Source organism: Thalassophryne amazonica, chromosome 1 (genome assembly GCF_902500255.1).
Source record: "Thalassophryne amazonica chromosome 1, fThaAma1.1, whole genome shotgun sequence".
NCBI classification, from domain to species: Eukaryota; Metazoa; Chordata; class Actinopteri; order Batrachoidiformes; family Batrachoididae; genus Thalassophryne; species Thalassophryne amazonica.
In genome coordinates, this window is record NC_047103.1 from 137,638,397 (window position 1) to 137,660,685 (window position 22,289).

The 22,289-nt window shown below is 43.2% G+C and overlaps 1 protein-coding gene across 1 annotated transcript; it reads left to right on the forward strand.

Moving 5' to 3' along the window:
• Nucleotides 1–1,508: 1,508 nt before the first annotated feature.
• Nucleotides 1,509–20,692, forward strand: LOC117515681 (erythrocyte band 7 integral membrane protein-like). The gene is made up of 8 exons (XM_034176395.1): nucleotides 1,509–1,717; nucleotides 13,933–14,054; nucleotides 16,748–16,857; nucleotides 17,198–17,270; nucleotides 17,363–17,445; nucleotides 17,775–17,978; nucleotides 20,180–20,284; nucleotides 20,459–20,692. Exons 1-8 carry the CDS (start codon nucleotides 1,509–1,511, stop codon nucleotides 20,690–20,692), a joined length of 1,140 nt encoding a protein of 379 aa, XP_034032286.1.
• The last annotated feature ends 1,597 nt before the right edge of the window (nucleotides 20,693–22,289 follow it).

The window sequence follows — 22,289 nt, forward strand, 5'->3', positions numbered from 1 at the left end:
TATTTCTTTGTGGCACGGGATAATTTAATCGCCAAGACTGGGTGGGAGAGAGGAGATCTCACGGCTCAGCTGTGAGGGACTTTTTTCACCATTTACACACCATTTTGGATAATCAGGATGTTTTATGTGGAATAGTTTCTTCAGAATTTAATGAATCCCACTAAAACTAACAGATAAGAATTTATATTTACTAGCATGTCTTTTACTCTGTCAATCAAGCCGCAGGGTTCAAAGCATGTGAAAAAAGCAGCAGCTTTTAGTTCGTAACTGATGGTGTATCTAATACCAAGATAAACTGTGACTTCTCATACTGTGTTTTACTGCTTTTGATAGATGATGACAGTATTTGGGCTTTCATTTTTTTATTCATTCATTTTTCATGCGTTCTTTTTGTGTTTGTGATCCTTGAATTTACCCAGCAGCCCCTGCGCCGCCTAGAGTGAAACTGGTTTTCCAAAAGCCGACAGTGTAATTTGATGTGGCCGCATCTGAATGAAGACTAAAAGTTGTTGGTTATCTGTAATAAAGATACATTTTTTAGCAGTTTATCGGTTTAGCGTCATAAAAGATAGGGTGGGTTTGCAGGGCAGGCTGTGGCACAGCGGTGTGCCGCAGCCGCCCATGGCAGTCTGCCACCTGCCGTCTCTTGCCCTGCTTTGAATACAACACTTTATCTTTGCACACTTTGTACACAGCAAGGGAGATTAATTGTGACAACTATGGTGGGGTTGGTCGGTAGGGTGAGTGTGGCATGTGGGGTTGGCCCCGAGTGGCTGTGGATGTCTGGGGCTCTGGGGTAGGGGGTCTGCCTCGCCGGTTCTGCTGTGGTTCTGTGGCCCTGCTCTGGGCCTGTGGGGCCCGGGGTTCTGCGGCCCGTTGTGGGTGTGGGTGGTGGTGGTGGGGCGCAGCTGTTGGCACTGGGGGGTTGGCGGCTGCTGGAGGGATGGGGGCCATGGTCTCCGCGCGGTGGACCCCGCTCTTGCTCGGGCGGTCTCCTGATCATGGGCTTTGGTGTTTGTGGTGGGATCCGGCTCAAGGGGTTTGGGGGGCCCTGCTGGCTGCGCTGGCGGCCTGGCTGTCGGGGGGCCTTGTGTTCTTCCTGGCCTCGCCTCTTGTCTGGGGGCTGGGCCCCACCCTTGTATGTCTTGGTGGTCCCGAACTTATACTTTGGATTTGGTTGCGGTGACTCCTTTGCCCCCTGTCCTTGCCGCCACTTGCTTCCGCCTTCAAGGTGGTTTCCAGTGTATGGTTGCGCGTCATTTTTGAATTGTGTCATAAGTACTTGTTTACAGAAATATTTTGGACGATTAAGGATTACGAGTAAGGATTGTGGATATTTGCTGTTAAGCTCGGACACTGATTAAACCTCTGTGTGTAAATTTGGGTGTCATTTTATGCAGTTTGGTGAGCAGAAGCTAAAGATTAGCTATCGGTTAGCCGCTAACTCAGTCTTCTTCTTGTCATGCCACCGAAAAAAACATTAATGGAGGAAAATGAGGACATTAGGAATGACCGGGTTGAAGTTAAAATCCCGGTCATACGCGCATGCTGTGACCGCAGACAGCGAGGACAGAGCCGGCGAGCTGGAGATGAGCTCTGTGGAACAACAAGTGGCAGCTTTTCTCACAACCAGAGACATTAATCTGGACGTGGATACCATCGAGGCTTGCCACCCACTGCCAGATAGGGACAACAACACGCCAGCTGTGATCTTGAGGTTTGTAAACAGGAAAAACAAAATTGCACTAATGAAACAAGGGAAAAAGCTAAAGGGCACGAATGTTTACTTGAACGACCACTTAACAAAAAGGAATGCGGACGTTGCTAAGAAAGCCAGATATTTATGGAAACAAAACAAAATACAGAACACATGGGTTATGAACTGCAAAGTATACATTAAACTTAAAGGTACACCTGAGGAAGCCAAGGTACTTGTCATCAAAGACATAGAAGACCTAAAAAATACGAATGAGGATAAAACATAACTGTATTGCACCGATATAATGACATCCAACAATAATTCTTCAAAATGGAAGAAAATGATGCAGGGATACAACAAAGGATTCTGGACTATGGACACTTGGAACTGAAATCATTTGAGTACATTGATTGTAGGGCATTAGATTTGGAAGATGGATTAGATCCTGATAACAACCTGTTTTTATTATCCAACCCAATAGATTGCTCGGGAGGAGCTCGGAGTCGAGCCGCTGCTCCTCCACGTCGAAAGGATTCAGTTGAGGTGGCTCGGGCATCTTTTCCGGATGCCGCTGGACGCCTCGCTGGAGAGGTGTTCCGGGCACGTCCCATTGGGAGGAGGCCCCGGGGAAGACCCATGACACACTGGAGGGACTACATCTCTCGGCTGGCTTGGGAATGCCTTGGGGTTCCCCCGGAGGAGCTGGGGGAGGTGTGTGTGGATCGAGAGGTCTGGGCGGCTTTGCTTGAGCTGCTGCCCCCGCGACCCGACTCCGGATAAAGAGGAAGAAAATGGATGGATAGATTGCAAATATTTATCTGAAGATGATTATAACTATTTTGTTGACTCCAAAGGGAAACTCTCAATTATTCATTTCAATAGTAGGAGCATGTATAGTCTCATCCACATCAAAGAATATTTACAACAATTTACCCAGCCATTTCACATTATTGCGATTTCAGAAACATGGTTTAATGAGGATAAAGGCATAGATTTTGAGTTAGAAGGTTATAGTTTGAACTATGTAAACAAAGGAAATAAAATGAGAGGTGGAGTTGCTATACGAGGTCTATTAGAAAAGTATCCGACCTTATTATTTTTTTCAAAAACCGTATGGATTTGAATCACGTGTGATTACATCAGACATGCTTGAACCCTCGTGGGCATGCAAGAGTTTTTTCACGCCTGTCGGTTACGTCATTCGCCTGTGGGCAGTCTTTGAGTGAGGAGTGGTCCACCCTCTCGTCGATTTTTTCATTGTTTAGGAATGGCTCAGAGACTGCTGCTTTGTTTGATCAAAATTTTTTCAAAACTGTAAGGCACAACTGAGTGGACACCATTCGATAAATTCAGCTGGTTTTCTGTAAAAATTTTAACAGCTGATGAGAGATTTTGGTCTGGTAGTGTCACTTTAAGGACGGCCCACGGCGCCTGACGGCGATCTGCGCTCCGAGGCAGCAGCGTCTCGCCGTTTCAAGTTGAAAACGTCCACATTTCAGGCTCTGTTCACCCAGTAAGTCATCAGAGAACATAGAACTTTCAGAAGAAGTCAGCACGAGGAGTTTATGCGGACATTCCACTGTTAAAGGTCATTTTGTAATGAAAGAACGTGCGGGCAGAGTCGCATGTCGGGCCGCACCCGACCGCAGGGGGTCACGACAGGAAAAACACCTCCGTTGGAAACCTTAACGGGCAAGTTGGAACATGCCCAACTGTTAAACAATTTCTCAGTTACTCACTTGTTGAAAGCCATCAAAAGCCGCCTGAATTTTACAAATGGTTTTCAACACGGAGGTGTTTTTCCTGTCGCGGCGCACACAGATTTGCGGCATCGTCACGGAAACGACTCGGCGAATTTGTGCGCACGTTCTTTCATTACAAAATGACCTTTAACAGTGGAATGTCCGCATAAACTCCTCATGCCAGCCTCTTCTGAATCTTCTCTGTTCTCTCACGACATCCTGGGTCAACAGAGCCTTAAATTAGGATGATTTCAGCTCGAAACAGCCAGACGACGTCGCCTGGGAGCTCTGTGCGACGTCCCACTCCGTGGGAAGTCCTTAAAGCGACAGAAACACCCCATAATCTCTCATCAGCCGTTAAACTTTTCACCGAAAACCAGCTGAATTTCTCGAACAGTGTCCACTCGGATATCCCTCACAGGTCCTGAAAAAAGTTTGATAAAGCAACGCGCGCCGTCTCGAGCAGCGTCTCAAACAAAGGAATTCAGCCGAGAGGGCCTCAAAGCCTGCCCACAGGGAAATGACGTCACCGACACGTGTGAAAAAACTCACGCATGCGCACGAGGGTTCAAGCATGATTGGTGTAATCGCATGTCATTCAAATCCATATAGTTTTGTTTTTTTTTTATAAAACTGCCGGGTAGTTTTATAAGATACCTCGTATATGTCCACAATAACATTAAAGTAATAGGAAATATGACAATGACAATATATGACACATTAGAATGCATAACAGTAGAGATACTCAATGCAAAAAAGAAAAATATTATTGTAAGTTGCTTATACAGGTCACCTGGTTCAAGTCTGGAATTTTTTTACAGAGTGGGTGGAAAAAACATTTTCCACAATAGGTAACAAAAAAATATTTATCTGTGGAGATTTCAATGTTTATTTGATGAACCCAAATATAGGAATAACTATAGACAGCAAATTAACCTGGAAAGCACACATCAGACACATACAAAGTAAAGTTCCTAAAAGTGTCTCAGTTACTAACAAGGTTACATACGAGGTCTGTCCATAAAGTATCGTACCTTTTTATTTTTTTCAAAAACTATATGGATTTCATTCATATGTTTTTACATCAGACATGCTTGAACCCTTGTGCGCATGCGTGAGTTTTTCCACGCCTGTCGGTGACGTCATTCGCCTGTGAGCACGCCTGGTGGAAGGAGTGGTCCCGCCCCCTCGTCGGATTTTCATTGTCTGGAAATGGCGGAATGAAAAGGACTTTTTTTTCCATCAGAATTTTTTCAGAAGCTGTTAGAGACTGGCACCTAGAAACCATTTGAAAAATTTATCTGGCTTTCAGTGAAAATTTTACGGGCTTCACAGAGAATAAGGACTTTAACTACAGCTTTAAGGACCCCTTTAAGGACGGTCGGTGCGCTGCGCTGCGAGCTGCGACAATGCGGCACAAACCACTGGATCATTTCTAAGCTGACGGTTCTGTGGATACAAGACCGTCGTGTGCTCTTTCTCTGGTTATCACAAGACCTGGACATCAGCCATTTTCCGGCAGATTTCACTTTCAACAAGAGATTTTGTCATGGAAAGCCGCGCGGAGGCTTCGCGTGTCACGACCGATTCGCTGATGAAGCGACACAAAGGAACACCTCCGTTTCGGAGTGTTAGAGGACAAGTTGGGACATGTCTATCTCGGCTTTCAGTGCTTACCAGTTGAGTGAGTATAAAAGAACTTGTGGAGAGCTGGACATGTCCCAACTTGTCCTCTAACACTCCGAAACGGTGGTGTTCCTTTGTCTCGCTTCATCAGCAAATCGGTCGTGACGCGCGAAGCCTCCGCGCGGCTTTCCATGACAAAATCTCTTGGAGGGTCATGATTATATACGATTAAAAATAAAATTAGAACATTTTCAGGAATGTAAAACAGTATAAATAACTGCCTATATTATAGTGTGTTATTGATTATATATGTGATTAGAGGATCCAGAGTGGGCATTGGGTCTTAATGCTGACTGTGTTAAGATGAAGCTGTGTCTGGTTTTTGTGGTTGTGCTGCTGCTGGCTCTCCATCTTTCACTGCAGGTGAGAAGCCAGAGTCTGAACAACACCGGTGACTCAGTGAATACAACTACAAACATGACGGTGGCTAGCTAATTCACAACGCCCAGTTTCAACGCTGCAGTGAACACAGTCGAAGACAAATAAAGGTTTTCCAAAGAGCGAGGCCTTCACGCTGCTGCTCCCAGTTACACTCGTGCCCACTGTGGTACCTGGCAATGGCATTGGCACACGACACATCACCAAGTGGCTTAATGAAATATCTATTTATATTATATAGTAATATGAATATAACACAGATTAGATTGATAACCAACATGTTTGTTTGTGTGTTTGTCCTTGTTGTTTGTGTGTGTGTTTGTCCTTCTGTGGTGTTGTGAGCCATCTGTCATGCTGCTGGTTCCGTTCTGTCTTAGTATCCATGACCATCCAAATCTCTATATTCACACCTGGCAGGTCTCTAGGGATGGTACTCCAGGGTAGCCCCCTGCCTTGAGAAACCATCTCACCGTCAGACCTGCCATTTTAATGCACCAACATCAAAATTTAGCAGGACCAGTGGGTAGTAACGTATTGGGATAACCTTAGCATATTACCTCACTAAGGTCCTGTGTTTTTTAATTGCACCTCATATGACTCCATGCTTTAGCAGGTCCTCACCAAGGACCTGTGGTTTTAATTGCACTTCATATGACCCCATATTTTAACAGGTCCTCACCAAGGACCTGTGGTTTTAATTGCACTTCATACGACCCCATATTTTAGCAGGTCCTCACCAAGGACCTGTGTTTTTTAATTGCACCTCATACGACCTCATGCTTTAGCAAGTCCTCACCAAGGACCTGTGGTTTTAATTGCACTTCATACGACCCCATATTTTAGCAGGTCCTCACCAAGGACCTGTGTTTTTTAATTGCACCTCATACGACCTCATGCTTTAGCAAGTCCTCACCAAGGGTCTGTGGTTTTAATTGCACCTCATACGACCCCATATTTTAACAGGTCCTCACCAAGGACCTGTGGTTTTAATTGCACCTCATACGACCTCATGCTTTAGCAAGTCCTCACCAAGGACCTGTGGTTTTAATTGCACTTCATACGACCCCATATTTTAACAGGTCCTCACCAAGGACCTGTGGTTTTAATTGCACTTCATACGACCCCATATTTTAACAGGTCCTCACCAAGGACCTGTGGTTTTAATGCACTCATCTCAAGTGCCTCAAACTAAGCAGGGTAAACAACAACAGTAATAATAATCATCATAATAAATCCAACGATATGTGTTCCTTGTGTGTCTTGTCTGGTCCCCTGTTGTGTGTTATTTTGTTTATACTGTGTTATATTACTATGGTATTGCATTATGTTACGTTTATATTTATATGTGTATGCGCATGTGCGTATGTATGTATGTGTATATATATATGTATATATGTGTATGTATATGTATATGTGTGTGTGTGTGTGTGTGTGTGTGTGTGTGTGTGTGTGTGTGTGTGTGTGTGTGTGTGTGTGTGTGTGTGTGTGTGTGTGTGTGTGAGTATGTATGTGTGTGTTCATATGTATGTGTGTGTGGGTGTATGTTCACATACATGAAATATTAAGCTCAAAATGATGACAACCGCGTAATTTAAGTAATTTAATTTAACAGAGGATGGAATTGGGGGTGGGAGTCAATAAGCTTGTCTTCATCCCACTCCTTTCCAAGTTGATTCTGTTTGTATGTTAATTCATTTATGCCTTTTTTTGTCTTTATTAATTTTCTTTTTTCTTTTCACCATTTTATGAACAGTGTCAAGTGTGTACATAAAACTGTACTATTTGTTTATATTGTTTATATTATTGTTTATATATATTATGTTGACTTGGAATAAACAAACAAACCAAAGCTGTGGCCCTGTTGGTGTGGTTCTGGGGCTCCCTCTATTGGTGGGCCTATGCCAGCACCCTGTGTGCATCCCTTGGATATGGGGCTGCTCCCTGTGCCTCCGTGTGGAGGGGTGGTGTCGGGGTGTGTTCTGGCGCCATCGGGCTGCTCCCCTGTTGGTTTGCCATGCTGCCCGGTGGCTCTGGGGGCTGCCTTTCCTGGCACCTGTGCCCTCCCGCTGCCCTTTTTCTCCTGGTTCCCCCCGGGCCCTGCGTCCTGGACCCATTTCCGTCGGTGCTCGCAGCCGGTCGCATGGCTTCTGACGTGCCGGAGTGGTCTATGTCATATGGTAAGTTTCTGTACTCTTCTCTTGGTCCAACACACCAGCCACAGTAGTAATTAGACAACAGACTGTCACTGTTTGTTCATGTGTGGTTGTTTGTCATGGTATGTTGTATGGTTGGGGACCCGTCTCCTCGATGTCTCATGTCACAGTTATTGTCTTCACCACTCATCTCTCGTTCTTGTCTGTCTTTGTGTTGTTTTGGTGGTCGGCCATTTCTGATAGAAGTTTTCAGTTGGCTTTGAGTAGGCTGTTGGAGGCTGATTGGGAAGGGCGGATGGGGGTCACACACACACACCACATTCACTCACACACTACATACCTTTTGTCTTGCAGGAATAAATTGCATATATGGGTATTAATGTTCATAAATGGCTCTGCCAGTGTGGCATTCACCATTACTATACGAGGTCTGTCAGAAAAGTATCGGACCTTTTTATTTTTTGCAAAAACCATATGGATTTGAATCACGTGTGATTGCATCAGCCAAGCTTGAACCTTCGTGCGCATGTGTGAGTTTTTTCACACCTGTCGGTTGCGTCATTCGCCTGTGAGCAGGCTTTGTGTGAGCAGTGGTCCACCCCTCTCGTTTGATTTTTATTGCAAATAAATGTCTGAACGATTTGGAGCTTTGCTGCATAAAATTTTTCCAGAAACTGTGAGAGACCTCCAGGTGGACACCATTCGGAAAATTCAGATGGCTTTCAGGGACCATTTTATGGGGATTACACAGATTAAGGAGTGCTCCAGCCGGTTTAAAGACCACCCACAGCGTCTGAGAGCGCGGCGCACTCCGACAGGCTGACACCCCGCTGAAACAACCAGATCATTTCCAACGTGAAGGCTTTGTTGATCCGGGACGTCGTCTGAGTTCCACAAAAAAGGCATAAGGCGTGGACATCAGCACTTTTTCGGCACATTCCACTGTTACAGGAGTTTTTTTCATGGAAAAAGAAGCGGATGGATGTGCCACCGTGCCGCTCATTGCGTGGGACAAAACCACCTCCGTGTTGGTCTCACAGGACGGCTTTGAGATGGATTTCAGATGGCTGTCGGTGGCTTTTTAGTCGTGTGACTATCTGAGAAATTGTGCATGAGCTGGACATGCCCCAACATGTCCTGTGAGGCTTCATCACAGCGTTGCTTTGCGCCATGTGGCTCTGCCGCAATGCGTGGGATTCCTCCGCTCCTCTTTCCATGACAAAAACTCCTGTAACAGTGGAATGTGCCATTCATTTCTAAACTGGATGGTGTGTTTTATCCGGGACGTCCTCTGACTAGCACAGGAATTGCGGAAGACGTGGACATCAGCACTTTTTCGGCACATTGAGACAGACATGCGGAGGAATTCTGCGCGTCGCGGCGGAGCCGCATGGCACAAAGCATGAAAAAAACTCCTGTAACAGTGGAATGTGCCGAAAAAGTGCTAATGTCCACACCTTATGCCTTTTTTGTGGAAGTCAGACAATGTCCCGGATCAACAAAGCCTTCACGCTGGAAATGATCTGGTTGTTTCAGTGGGGTGTCAGCCTGTCTGAGTGCGCCGTGCTCTCAGACGCTGTGGGCGGTCTTTAAACCGGCTGGAGCACTCCTTAATCTGTGTAATCCCCATAAAATGGTCCCTGAAAGCCATCTGAATTTTTCGAATGGTGTCCACCTGGAGGTCTCTCACAGTTTCTGGTAAAAATTGATGCAGTAAAGCTCCAAATCATTCAGACATTTATTCGCAATAAAAATCCGACGAGAGGGGTGGACCACTGCTCACACAAAGCCTGCTCACAGGCGAATGACGCAACTGACAGGCATGAATCACACATGCGCATGAAGGTTCAAGCTTGGCTGATGCAATCACACGTGATTCAAATCCATATGGTTTTTGCAAAAAATAAAAGGTCCGATACTTTTCTGACAGACCTCATATATGCAGACAGGGGGGAAAATAAATTAATAAATAAATAAAAGATAACTTTACAGTTATCGGATTAATGGTTATTGAAGCTAACTTTTGGTTAGCTGTGCCCACCACTGACTATTACCCACCATTGCTGCTGCCAGTTTTCTCTCTGCATCCACTTATTGACAAGTTTGACACGTCTTCTGTTTCATTTCCAGTTCTGAAGAATCCTGTAAACTTTAGAACGGTTTTTAGTAATTCCTCATCACGAAGCTCTTTCTCTCTTCAAACATTTCTTTTATGTGTCACTCTGAAAAGTCTAATATGATGCTTTTTTTTTTTTGAGAATTGTTGACCTCTCACCCTCTAATTTGATTCACCGTTGGTAGAAACTAATATCTCTGAAATTTTTATCCTCATTTGGGGTATGCTCAATCCAGGAATGTTTTCCAGTTTTCTGTTTTTCAGGTACTTCAAGGTTTTGTTGAGAATGGGTGTTGTAGTTTCTTCCATTTATGATTTATTCATGACTATGGCCACTTTATGCAAGCAAGATGAAGTTTACTTGCTCGAAAGAAAGAAGGACTGTCTGACAGGGTGCAAGCTGCCATCTGTTGGTGACGTACTCAGAGTGTGTTTGTACAGAATGGGGCAAAAGGGCACTAAGAAATGATGCAGCAGTGCAGAATGTGAAGGAGGTACAACACTTTTGGGAAAGTTCCCGGATTCCCATTCTACCCTTCCACCATGCAGAGAAGGCTCTAGAACAGTGGTGTCCAAAGTATTCCAGAAAGGGCCAAGAGAGTGCAGGTTTTCTTTGCAGCCACTGACTCCAGCAGGTGATTTCACTGATTAACATCACTTTGAACAGATGGGATGAGTTCATCAATGAAAATCCCTGGCTAGATCTAGTGGCTGCAAAGAAAACCTGCACTCTCTTGACCATTTCTGGAATACTTTGGACACCACTGCTCTAGAAGACCTTGTAGGAAAATGGGAGGCTTTGAAGAAAAATAACAGGCGAGAAAGTGAAATGCAAAAGGAGAAAGAAGAACAGTTCAAAGAGACATTTAATAATCTTTTTGATATCAAACACCATGATGCACTAATGATGATCACCACTGAGGAAGACAGAATATCTGGAAGTACAGAGTGAGAAAAGCAGGCATGGAATTATGGCAGGAGTAGGTATAAAGCTGTCAAAGCAGGAACTTGCAAAATCCAAAGCAAAACAGAAGAATGGTGGAATGAGAAACAGCAACATGAAGCTGATCTAGTTGGCAGAAGTGTCACGTCATAGGTTGATCTGGGCTTTGATTCGGTTTTTCCCTCTTTCCCTTCACGTGCCCCAGCTTTGATTTAGTTATTTTCTTTTCATTTATTAGTCAGTTCCAGTTTAGTTTTGCTTTAGTGTTTATTTTCCATTTATTCCCTGATCAGTTCTCATGTAGTTTCTTCCTTGTACTCATTATATCTCGGTTTGTTTTTAGTTCTCATGGTCATGCCTGATTCTTGTTCCTGTCCATAGTCCTATTATATTCTGTTTTTGCTCAGTTCAGAGCTCTGTTTCCCTCACGCCCATCTGATTAAGTTCACATCACTGCACCCGCCTCGTATCTGGGTCTCTCAGTTTGATTCTGTCTGCTTTGTGTTTGCTTTGTGTTTTCTTTCACTCACACTCTTGGCACCTATTCACGCATCTTTGTATCTCACATTACTCCACCTTGTATGGTCCTACCTCACTATCTTGCGCAGTGCACAATCTTTGTCCAGCAGCCACGCCCCCTTTCTCAATTGTTCCTCACCTACACCTAGTTAACACCTGTCACCTGTCCCAGCCATCACTCCTGCCAGTTTGTTGTCTTTGCACACATTCTAGCCTCTTGTTTTCAGTCCTGATTTTTGCCTTGCCGTGTACCGTGTTTTTTGCTCTGTTCTCCTCGACGATACCTCTGGCCTCGTCTCTGATGACTTTCTTTGCTCATGCCACTGAACCCTGCTCGTCCATGGCTACGTATCTGCCTGACCCTGACCCTGCCTGGAATAAAGACCATGATTTCTCTCACCCCTAAGCCGAGTCTGGGAGTCTGCTTTGTGGGTCCAGCTGCTCCGGGTGCCGGGCAGCTGCCCGTCCTGACAAGCAGTTGCATCTTAGAGGACTCAACCTCAAGCTCTTCTGCTGGAGAGAGCAAGACAAACTTAGCATCTCATATATATCATTGCACTGGTTTTTGCCATGTTCAACAGCATTTTGTGTGTATCTATTAAAGTCTATAATGTCTTTTGCGGGCAGTATATTTGTTATCAGTTGTGTTGAGCACACCCTAAATACAACCCCAATTCCAATGAAGTTGGGACATTGTGTAAAATGTAAATTAAAAACAGAATACAATGATTTGAAAATCCTCTTCAATCTATATTCAATTGAATACACCACAAAGACAAGATATTTAATGTTCAAACTGATTAACTTTGTTGTTTTTGTGCAAATATTTGCTAATTTTGAAATGGATGCCTGCAACACATTTCAAAAAGTTGGGACAGGGAAACAAAAGACTGGTAAAGTTGATGAATGCTCAAAGAACACCTAATTGGAAACAGGTGAGTGTCATGATTGGGTATAAAAGGAGCATCCCCAAAAGTCTCAGCCATTCACAAGCAAAGATGGGATGAGGATCACCACTTTGTGAACAACTGTGTGAAAAAATAGTCCAACAGTTTAAGAATAATGTTTCTCATTGTTCAATTGCAAGGAATTTAGGGATTCCATCATCTACAGTCCATAATATAATTAGAAGATTCAGAGAATCTGGAGAACTTCCTACACATAAGCGGCAAGGCTGAAAACCAACACTGAATGTTCATGACCTTCGATCCGTCAGGTGGCACTGCATTAAAAACTGATATCATTGTGTAAACGATCTTAATGCATGGGCTCAGGAACACTTCAGAAAACCATTGTCAGTTAACACAGTTCATCGCTACATCTACAAGTCCAAGTTAAAACTCCAGCATGCAAAGCGAAAGCCATACGTCAACAGCATCCAGAAATGCCGCCGCCTTCTCTGGGCCCCAGGTCATTTGAAATGGACAGATGCAAAGTGGAAAAGTGTACTGTGGTCTGATGAGTCGAGTCCACATTTCAAATTGTTTATGGAAATCATGGACGTCGTGTCCTCCGGACAAAAGAGGACAAAGACCATCCAGATTGTTACCAGTGCAAGTTCAAAAGCCAGCATCTGTGATGGTATGGGGGTGTGTTATTGCCCATGGCACATCTGTGATGGCACCATCAATGCTGAAAGGTACATCCAGGTTTTGGAGCAACACATGCTGCCATCCAAGCAATGCATTTTTCAGGGACGTCCCTGCTTATTTCAGCGACACAATGCCAAACCACATTCTGCATGTGTTACAACAGTGTTGCTTTGTAGTAAAAGAGTACGGGTACTAGACTGGCCTGCCTGCAGTCCAGACCTGTTGCCCATTGAAAATGTGTGGCACATTATGAAGCGAAAAAATACGACAACAGAGACCCCGGACTGTTGCACAACTGAAGTCGTACATCAAGCAAGAATGGGAAAGAATTCCACCTACAAAGCGTCAACAATTAGTGTCCTCAGTTCCCAAACGCTTATTGAGTGTTGTTAGAAGGAAAGGTGAGGTAACACAGTGGTAAACATACCACTGTCCCAGCTTTTTTGAAACGTGTTGCAGGCATCCATTTCAAAATGAGCAAATATTTGCACAAAATCAATACATTTTATCAGTTTGAACATTAAATGTCTTGTCTTTGTGGTGTATTCAATTGAATATGGGTTGAGGAGGATTTGCACATCATTGTATTCTGTTTTAATATACTGTATATATATTGTATACTTGAGCTTTTCATTATAGTGGTTCATTTAGAAGGGTGAGAGCAAAACATTGGCAGTTTTCAGTACAGGCCATATGAGCTGCTGCGGGGGGCGCCATTTTTGGAGGGGCTGCACCGTGGGCAGGAGCATTGAAAAAACAAACAAACAAACAAACAAACAAATAAATAATAATAATAATAATAATAATGTCCACTGCAAAATGGTTTTCTGGTCACTGTGTGTGGAATTGGCAAATTGGCGCCCCCTGCAGGCAGCTGCAGGCGCCCTGCTTGCTGTCAGAGTTCACAGAAGCAGTGAGAAGGTGAAAGAAACTGGGAGGGTCGTGCAGTGGACAGTTCACCTCTTTGTAAGGGAGGGGAAAAGACGGGCTGCTTCATGGGCTAAAGTCAGTTACACCTCAACTTTCTTCCAAATAACGCACATCTCATTCATAATATTATAAATACAGCTCTATAATTCTTGCATGTTTATCTGAATTGTCCAGAGCTGGACACAGCCGAGTCCTCTCGGTGTGCGACAGGAACCCGGGAACAGGTGCTCTCCTGCTGTGCGCGGATCATCCAGCAAAAACAAAGAAGGCAGCCTTTGAAAGCAGACAGACAAGATGTAAGAACGGGTTTGAATGTCACCGGAGAGAACAAACTGCCCACTTGTGGAAAAAAAAAAGTTTGCAGAAAGGAGAACCTGCCTGTTTGTAAAGACGGCTTAAGAACTTATGCTGTGTTCACATTACGAGCTGAAGTGACTGAATCTGACCCTTTTTTGTGTGCCTGCAAGAGTATGTGTTTTTACAAAAAATTTCCATCAGCTGGCAACTCTTTTAAATGTCATGTACACTGACAAAATAATAATAATAATAATAATAATAATAATAATAATAATAATAATAATATTTAAAATGAGGCTTATCGTCATAATTAACTGGTTTATTTGAGGGGAAAAAAGAATCACATTTGATTTCATTGGCATGGGGATGCTAGTAATATTTTAGTTTAGAATTTCTTTTGACCCACAGATGAAGAGCAAAAATTAAGGAGAAAAAAAGCCAAATAGTACATTATCAAATTTCTGTCAAACCAAAAACTTTAGCAGATTAGCTAATACTAAGTATTTACACATTTAGCCTAATATTTACAAACATCAAGCTAAATATTTAGCTAAATGCACCTTAATAAAAGAGCTAATTGTTCCTCCCTGAAAGATGGATTTACATAAAGTGTCTAATGACAGACATTTAACCTGTGAGGGCGTGTTTATTCAAATTTCCAACTCATGGATGTTTTGAGCTATTTCGTAGCCTGCAGTCTATTGATATCAATTTCAGCTGAAGGGGCACTTGTAAAATATTAATAACAAAATTTAAAATTTTTTTTTAAAAATGGCTGTTTGTGCAAATTTTTTTGGCCGGGGGCGGGGGACTCGGAGGGGGTCTTGCCCAGGGAGTAATTCAGTGGAGAACTGCCACTGGAGCAAAACATTTCAAAAGTCACCAAATAAGGGTCACCCTAACATTACATACATACATTACATAGTAATGTATGTATGTAATGTGTGTATGTTTTCTTATTGTTGATGGTTAAGGATTATGTTCATGTTTGTTTGAAAAACACTAAAACTAATCCTGAGGCAAAGTAAACGTTGTTGTCAACTACAATCTGAGAGGAAAAGCAGTAAAGTGCTTCAAACATTATAGCTTTATGACATCAAAGCTTTATGACATCAATGCACAAAGCTTGCTCAGTTGTCATGACAACAAGCTTTATGATGAATGAGCAACCTTTGTGCCGAACAAAGCACAAGACTTGACATCAGATGTGAGATCAGGGAAGGAGCTCATTCTGTCAGCAGGAAGCAGGAGGTTCACTTTCAGCAAAAATGTTTACAACTGTGGAACTCTACGACACAAAAGAAAGTGAAAAAATGAGACGACAAAAACATCAGACAGGTAATCCACACATTTACCAGTTTATCATGGGAGGTTTATAATGTTTAAAATGATCATATTTTAGGCTTTCAAGAGGTTTGATGGCTTTGGAAACATTTTCATAATTTTTGGTTCACCATGTGAAGGTTCATGGTGTTTGTGGACGCCATCTGCTGGACAATGGAGGAAGACTGAACGCATCATTTCCATGAAAAGGCTCCAGTCCTGTCTGTCCTGGTGACGCAGATGAAATTTAGGGGTCCAAGCCCCACGGGGCTGGAAACCTATTGTTAGGACGTGAAATTAAGACATAGTCCAAATGTATAAGTGATAAACAGCACTGCTGATTCTAATTAAAATATAATGATGATTAAAAAAAATAATAATCATCAAATTTGTTATCATTACACACAGATGAGTGTATACACACACACACACACACACACACACACTCATCTTCATCCGCTTAGTCCAATTAAGGGTCACGGGGGGCTGGAGCCTATTCCAGCAGTCATAGAGCGTGAGGCGGGGCACACCCAGGACAGGACGCCAGTCTGTCATACATGAATACCTACATCCTTAAGCAAAAACAGATGGAACCGATAGCCAATCAGAGTGCGCCTGTAATGGGTGATGAAAACTCATAACCTTAATAATCTGAAGGTTATGATGTTGTTGATGATGGTAACAGTTCTCCTGGTCATGTTCAGGTTAAACAAACAAGTGCCTTACCTCAAAAATATTGAAATAAAATTTAATGTTGCACAGTCACCAAAAAAAAAAAAAAAAAAAAGGGTCCAAATAAAGTGTCAGATTTCACCAGATTGAACCATTTTCTGCGGGAGCCAAGACCTCCCTCGGTGGACGCGCCATCATACAGCTTTGGATTCAGAATTTGAGTAAAACTGAACAATGTAGTGTTCAGGACACATCAGATGGCCAGAGACTTGAGTTGGACAAACAAAAAATGACTTGTAAACATCTTTCTTTCGTCTTTCTTTCTTTGGAATCTACAGTTTGAGTCATTGTGTATACAAACAAACAAACAAACAAACAAACAGCAGTGATCACATAAACCTCCAATCACTTCAGTCATCACCATTTTGAGAGACAAAGACGGCGGCCACAATAAAATAAAAAGTGAATGGGGGCAGCATGGTGGGTTAGTGGTTAGCACTGTTGTCTCAGTTAGAAGGTCATGGGTTCGATTCCCACCTGTGGCCTTTCTGTGTGGAGTTTGCTTGTTGTCCTCATGTGTTTTGTGTGCTGCTGTTTCTAATTGTCTTTAATGAAATCACTCCTTGAATTGATTTCCACAGATGAGCTGAATGAGTTGAACTGATTTTGTTCTGTCAATAAATTTTCCTTCCTTCAGTCTTGCAGAGTCCTGATGGCGTCTTGAGCTGCTGTGATTGGTTCTTGGTGCTTCTCTCCTACCTCATGTTGCTGTTCACTCTGCCCCTCTCCATATGGAGGTGCTTTAAGGTCAGTTTTTGATCATTATTGACAGTCGATAAGCAGTCGTCAGGCTGCAGGACAAACTGCTGGTCTGATCACGTCACTTATTGAGGCTGACTTCATGTTTATTCTGTTTTTTTATTATTATTATTATTCTACAGCTCTGCACATTAATCCTCTATAATGTTTCTTTACTTATATGTTTTGTGTTAAATTAAATGTCTTTAAATGATAAATATTGTAAGTGATCAAAGCTTTTTTGTGAAAATGAGCTGATTGAACATCTCTCACTGTCCACTTCCAGGATAAACGTAGATAAAGAACAGACTGACTTGTGAGCACTGATGTGGTTTCTCTCTGTGCACAGGTCATTCACACGTATGAGCGGGCCGTGATCTATCGCCTGGGACGCGTTTGGCGAGGAGGAAACAGAGGACCAGGTTGGAAGTGTTTCTTAAACATTCGTGCAGAAGCTTCATCATGACTGTGTTTGTTTGCGGCGGCTTTAGTTTGTCTTCTTGTGATGTCACAGGGTTGGTCTTCGTCCTGCCGTGGACGGACACGTTGATGAGAGTCGACGTCCGCACCATCACCTTCAACATCCCACCACAGGAGGTACGACACACACGTCCACTTACACTCAACACATCAGTGTGTGTGTCACAGTCTGAGACGTTTAAAGCACATTCAAACTAGAGCGGCACTCATTAGAGCGCATTGTGCACCTGCACATACAACAGTTCACCACATCTGGATCTCAGCTGGACGTCTTTACAATTTCTCACATCAAACACATTTTTCTTTCCAAAGTATATGCATCAGTTTGTGACTTCTGACAGTAAAAGTCAAAACATTTTGTTTCATATTGTTAAAGAAAATAATTGTTTCCTCGATTCACGTCCAGATCATGAAGAAAACAGCTGTTGTTGCTCTGCTGTTTTCAGGTTGTGACTGAAGATCTTGTCCGGGTGTGGACTGATGGTGTGATCTGCTACCGGGTCCAGAACGCCGCCAAGTGTGTGACCAACGTCAGCGACGTGCACGTGGCGATCCGGCTGTTGGCTCAGACTGCTGTGAGGAAGGTCCTGAGCACAATGAGCCTGCGTGACATCCTGTCAGAGCAGGAAGAGGTCACCTCCATCATACAGGTACACCAGCTTTTAGACTCTCTGATGATGAACCAGTGTGAGGAGGTTCTGCTGTCAGACGTCTTGTTCAGGATCTAGTGGTCTAGAATAGTGTTGCTACAGTTACTTTGATAAAGTAATCCAATTACTGATTACTGATTACTCCTTGAAAAAGTAACTTAGTTACTTTACTGATTACTCAATTGTAAAAGTAACTAAGTTAGATTACTAGTTACTTTTTTACTTACTTTCCCCAGCTGTCGACAACAACCCTCTGCCACCTCAACATGACAGTGATACTTGTTTTGCCAAAATTCACTTTATAGTCACCCTTTCTTGACTTCAATGAAAATAAATACTTGTTTTATAAAAAGTAAACTAAAGACCTCTTTCTTGACCTCATATTTAACTGTTGACAGCACTGTAACAGTAAAACTTGCAATTTCTAACCTACATTGTTTATAAATGTAACTATTAAATTCTTTCTAACATTTAAATTATCTCTAAACATTTTACTTGTCAAAAATTATTATTATTATAAGTAGGTAGTAAAAAAAAAAGGCTTCAAAACTGGACCTTTAATCTAGGGGTGTTATGGGGGGGGGGGGAACATCCTTGCCCCATGCCCCCATTCCATCTGGATTCGCCCCTGCTTTGGGGTTTGAGCACAAAGAATGGATAACATTTATTTATGCAGAAAACATGACCAGATTTACAGGTAATAGGATAGAATAGAATAGAAAGCCTTTATTGTCATTATACACAGCAAACACAGTCTGCATAGTACAACGAGATTAGGGGGGCTGCTCCTTAAAAAGTGCACGCAGTGCAATACCAGACAATATAACATGAATAAACAACAATATCACATAAAGAAACACGTGAAGTCCTTTGCTGAAATGTAAAATTGTGTAACATGTGGACAGTGTAAACAGTGTAGCAATTGAGAGAGTGCCAAAGGAAATGTAAAACTGTATGACAACTATAGGCGATGTAAACAATGTAACAACTGAAAAATGTGCAAAAGTCCTGTGCTACAAATGAGATAGATATGGTGCGACTCAGTACCTAAAATAGTCCGTTTTTAGTGCAGATTATTGTTCAACATGGTGATGGTTTTGGGGAAGAAACTGTCTCTGAGTCTATTTGTCCTGGCCTGTATGGACCTGTAGCGCCTGCCAGAGGGCAACAGGTTGAAGAGGTGAAAGCTGGGGTGTGTATTGTCCTTGAGAATGTTCTTGGCCCTACTAAGACAACGGGAGGTGTAGATGATGGAAATGGGGGGCAGAGGACAGCCAATGATTTTTTGGCCAGTGTTTGCTACCCTCTGCAGTCTCTTCCTTCCTATCAGCTTCAGTGCAGCTGGAGTGCCACACTGACACTGCGTAGGTCAGCAGGCTCTCTATAGTGGAGCAATAGAAGGTCACCAGCAGGGGTGTGCTTATTTGCTCCTTCCTAAGCACCCTCAAGAAGTGTAGTCACTGCTGGGCCTTCTTGACCAGTGCTGCAGTGTTGACCGCTTCGTTTCCCCCTGTTATCAGCCCCACCACTGTTGTGTCATCAGCAAATTTAACGATGATGTTCTCCGAGTGGGTGGGGGTGCAGTCAGATGTGTAGAGCGAGTAGTAAGAAAGTTTTATTGCGTTTTCACATCATGTGGTCCTCAGAAAGAGAGTTTAGGTGCATTTGAGTGGAAAATAGTGTTAGTTGTTGACGCGTCGCGGAGGATCAGCTGTTTTTAACGAGCAGATAAGAGCGACTCAGCTCAGAAGGAGAAAAAAAGCATAAAAATGTCTTTGTAAAGCTCAGTGCAGGTGTGCTGTTGTCACCGCGCTTTAAGAGGTGAGGACGAGTCATAGCTGCTGCAGAAAACCGCCAATGAAAAGCTCACAGCTCGCTTAAAGTGGGCAGTTCAGTCAAACCCCGACCGCCTGTCCACGGACCAAGTTTAATGCTGCTATCGACCCACAATGCAAAAATAATAGTAACGCACAGTGACTTGGAGAAGTAACTTTAATCTGATTACTGATTTGGAAAGATTAACGCGTTAGACTACTCGTTACTAAAGAAAGTGGTCAGATTAGAGTAACGCGTTACCGGCATCACTGGTCTAGAATCAGCTCCCCTCTCATTCTTCTCTATACTGTAGTGTTGGTAGTACGACTCCATTAGTGGGCGTGTCTCCTGCATGTAAACATAGGCATGTTGTTGTGTCTTCTCAGTCCACTCTGGAGGCCACCATGGAGGACTGGGGGATCCAGATCCAGCAGGTGGAGATCAGGATGTCCAACTGTCCCCAGCAGCTGCACAACTTTGTGGCAGACAAGGTAAAGTGTTCAAGTCCCATCAAATATCACAACATTCCTGCATGTTTGAGTTTTATGTTTTATTCTTACTCAGTTCTTTGTAGCCACATGTCTGAGATCATTGTCTGAGCAGTGATCCCTCACCCTCTGTCCTGTTCTTTCTCCTTTCTGTTCTCTCACTCACTCATTCTTCAGGTGGCGGCTGTAGAGGGACACCTGAACTCACCGCTGATGCAGAAGGAGGCGGCTGTGACTGGAGAGACTGCAGCAGCACCGAGGCTGCGCTACCTGCAGACCCTCCAAAACAGCAGTTTCTTTGGTGGACTTGTCGCTCGGGGGGAGTATAGAAGTGCAATGTCCACACATGGCACAGCTTATGCTCCCCCACCTGTACCCAGTAACGCCTGCCATGTTAGACTGCCAGTCTGACGAAATTACGTTTTGAATTAAAAACTATTTTTCAAAAAGTGTTTTGCATTTGTGTTTACATTTGAGTTTACACACGTAAAGCATGTTTTCTTGTGTCATTTAATTGTAATTTTTAGCAACCTTATTTAAACATGAAAAGTAAACTGTCATTTCACACACAATGTGAGATTAAAGGTGGCTGCGAGGTCAAAGGTTAAACATGATAAGTATTCTGGGAGTTTACAGTAACCGTATTTGAGCCACATACAAGTCTGGCAACACAAGGACAGTGAGGAGCATCTAATGTTGGTCACGGTATTGCTATAGAATTATTTGCTGTGGGCTCTCATCCCAAGATCATGAACTGACAGTTGGGGGGGCAGTAGTGGCTTCCACTGTAAGGCTAATACTAAGGTTTGCTTGGTTTTCCACTGAAACGTCCTCCTCTCTTCTTCCTGCTCAGGTACCCTGTCGTTCTTCCAATGTCAAATTCAATGTTTTTGACCAATATACATTTCACTGTTTTTTTTTTTTCTTTTTATCGTCTGAATAATTAGGTTTTTATTTTCATGTTTTTTTCCCCTATCTACATATTAACCAGTGGGGGCCACTGTTCAGCTAATCCGATAAATGATAATTGTTAGTGGATTAGCTTTTCAGATAAGTTTTAAAACTATCATCCAACCAATTATCTTCCGATAAATTTCATTACGATAACTTTCAGTGTAACATTTTCTTTGCTGGTAAAGTGAGCAAAGTTTAAAGTAGACCTGCATTGAAATAAATGTGGTCAGATCTCAGAAAGAAATAGCTGATATGTATTTATAAGACCCTTATGAATGCAGTAAAGTAAATCTGTAAGCCCAAATTTGTAATTCAGTGGAGAAATCTTCGTTTAAAAATGACAAATTTGCAGCTAAAATTTGGCCCTCCGCGAAAACTGTTTGTACATCCGGGACATTGCCGTGACGTGAGGGAGAAGACGGAGCGCTCCCGCCTTCAGTCCGATCCCGCATTGAAATTGATTTTATCTGTTAGTAATGTTACTGTTATACACATCCAAACGTAAGCTGCAATGAATGCGAGATACAGCTCTGCATGCTCAGATCAGCGGGTGACGTTCTTCCCCAAAGCCTTGCTCTCACTGCCTCCGATGCGCTTACTGAGTCTGCGGGCTCAGTAAACACCGCAGCGGGCCACTCACACCACCCCTGTGTCTGCTGTGCAGAGCTGTGGAGAACTCCGGCACCACCTCCCTGTCTACTGAATGGAGGTGCGGCCAACTTGGCAACAAGTCCAGAGACTACGCTCGCTGTTTTAATGCGGAGCGCTCCGGCAGCCCACAAGGATAGACTTCTTGCGCAAAAATCCGCAGCGCCACACAGTCTCAGTAACCGCAGCCGCAGAGCTCCGTGGCCACTGAGAGAGGTTTGTATCTTTTTAATGACTTGGATTCTTTGCGGGTCCCGCATCTGTACCCCGCAACGGTAACACTGGAGGCTAAAGACAGTAGATTTTCAATGCGACACCACTCAATCAAATGGGCGTATGAAAAAGTCCCCAAAAATAATTTTCAAGCAAAAATAAAACAAATGTATACTCACCAAACATACCGCAA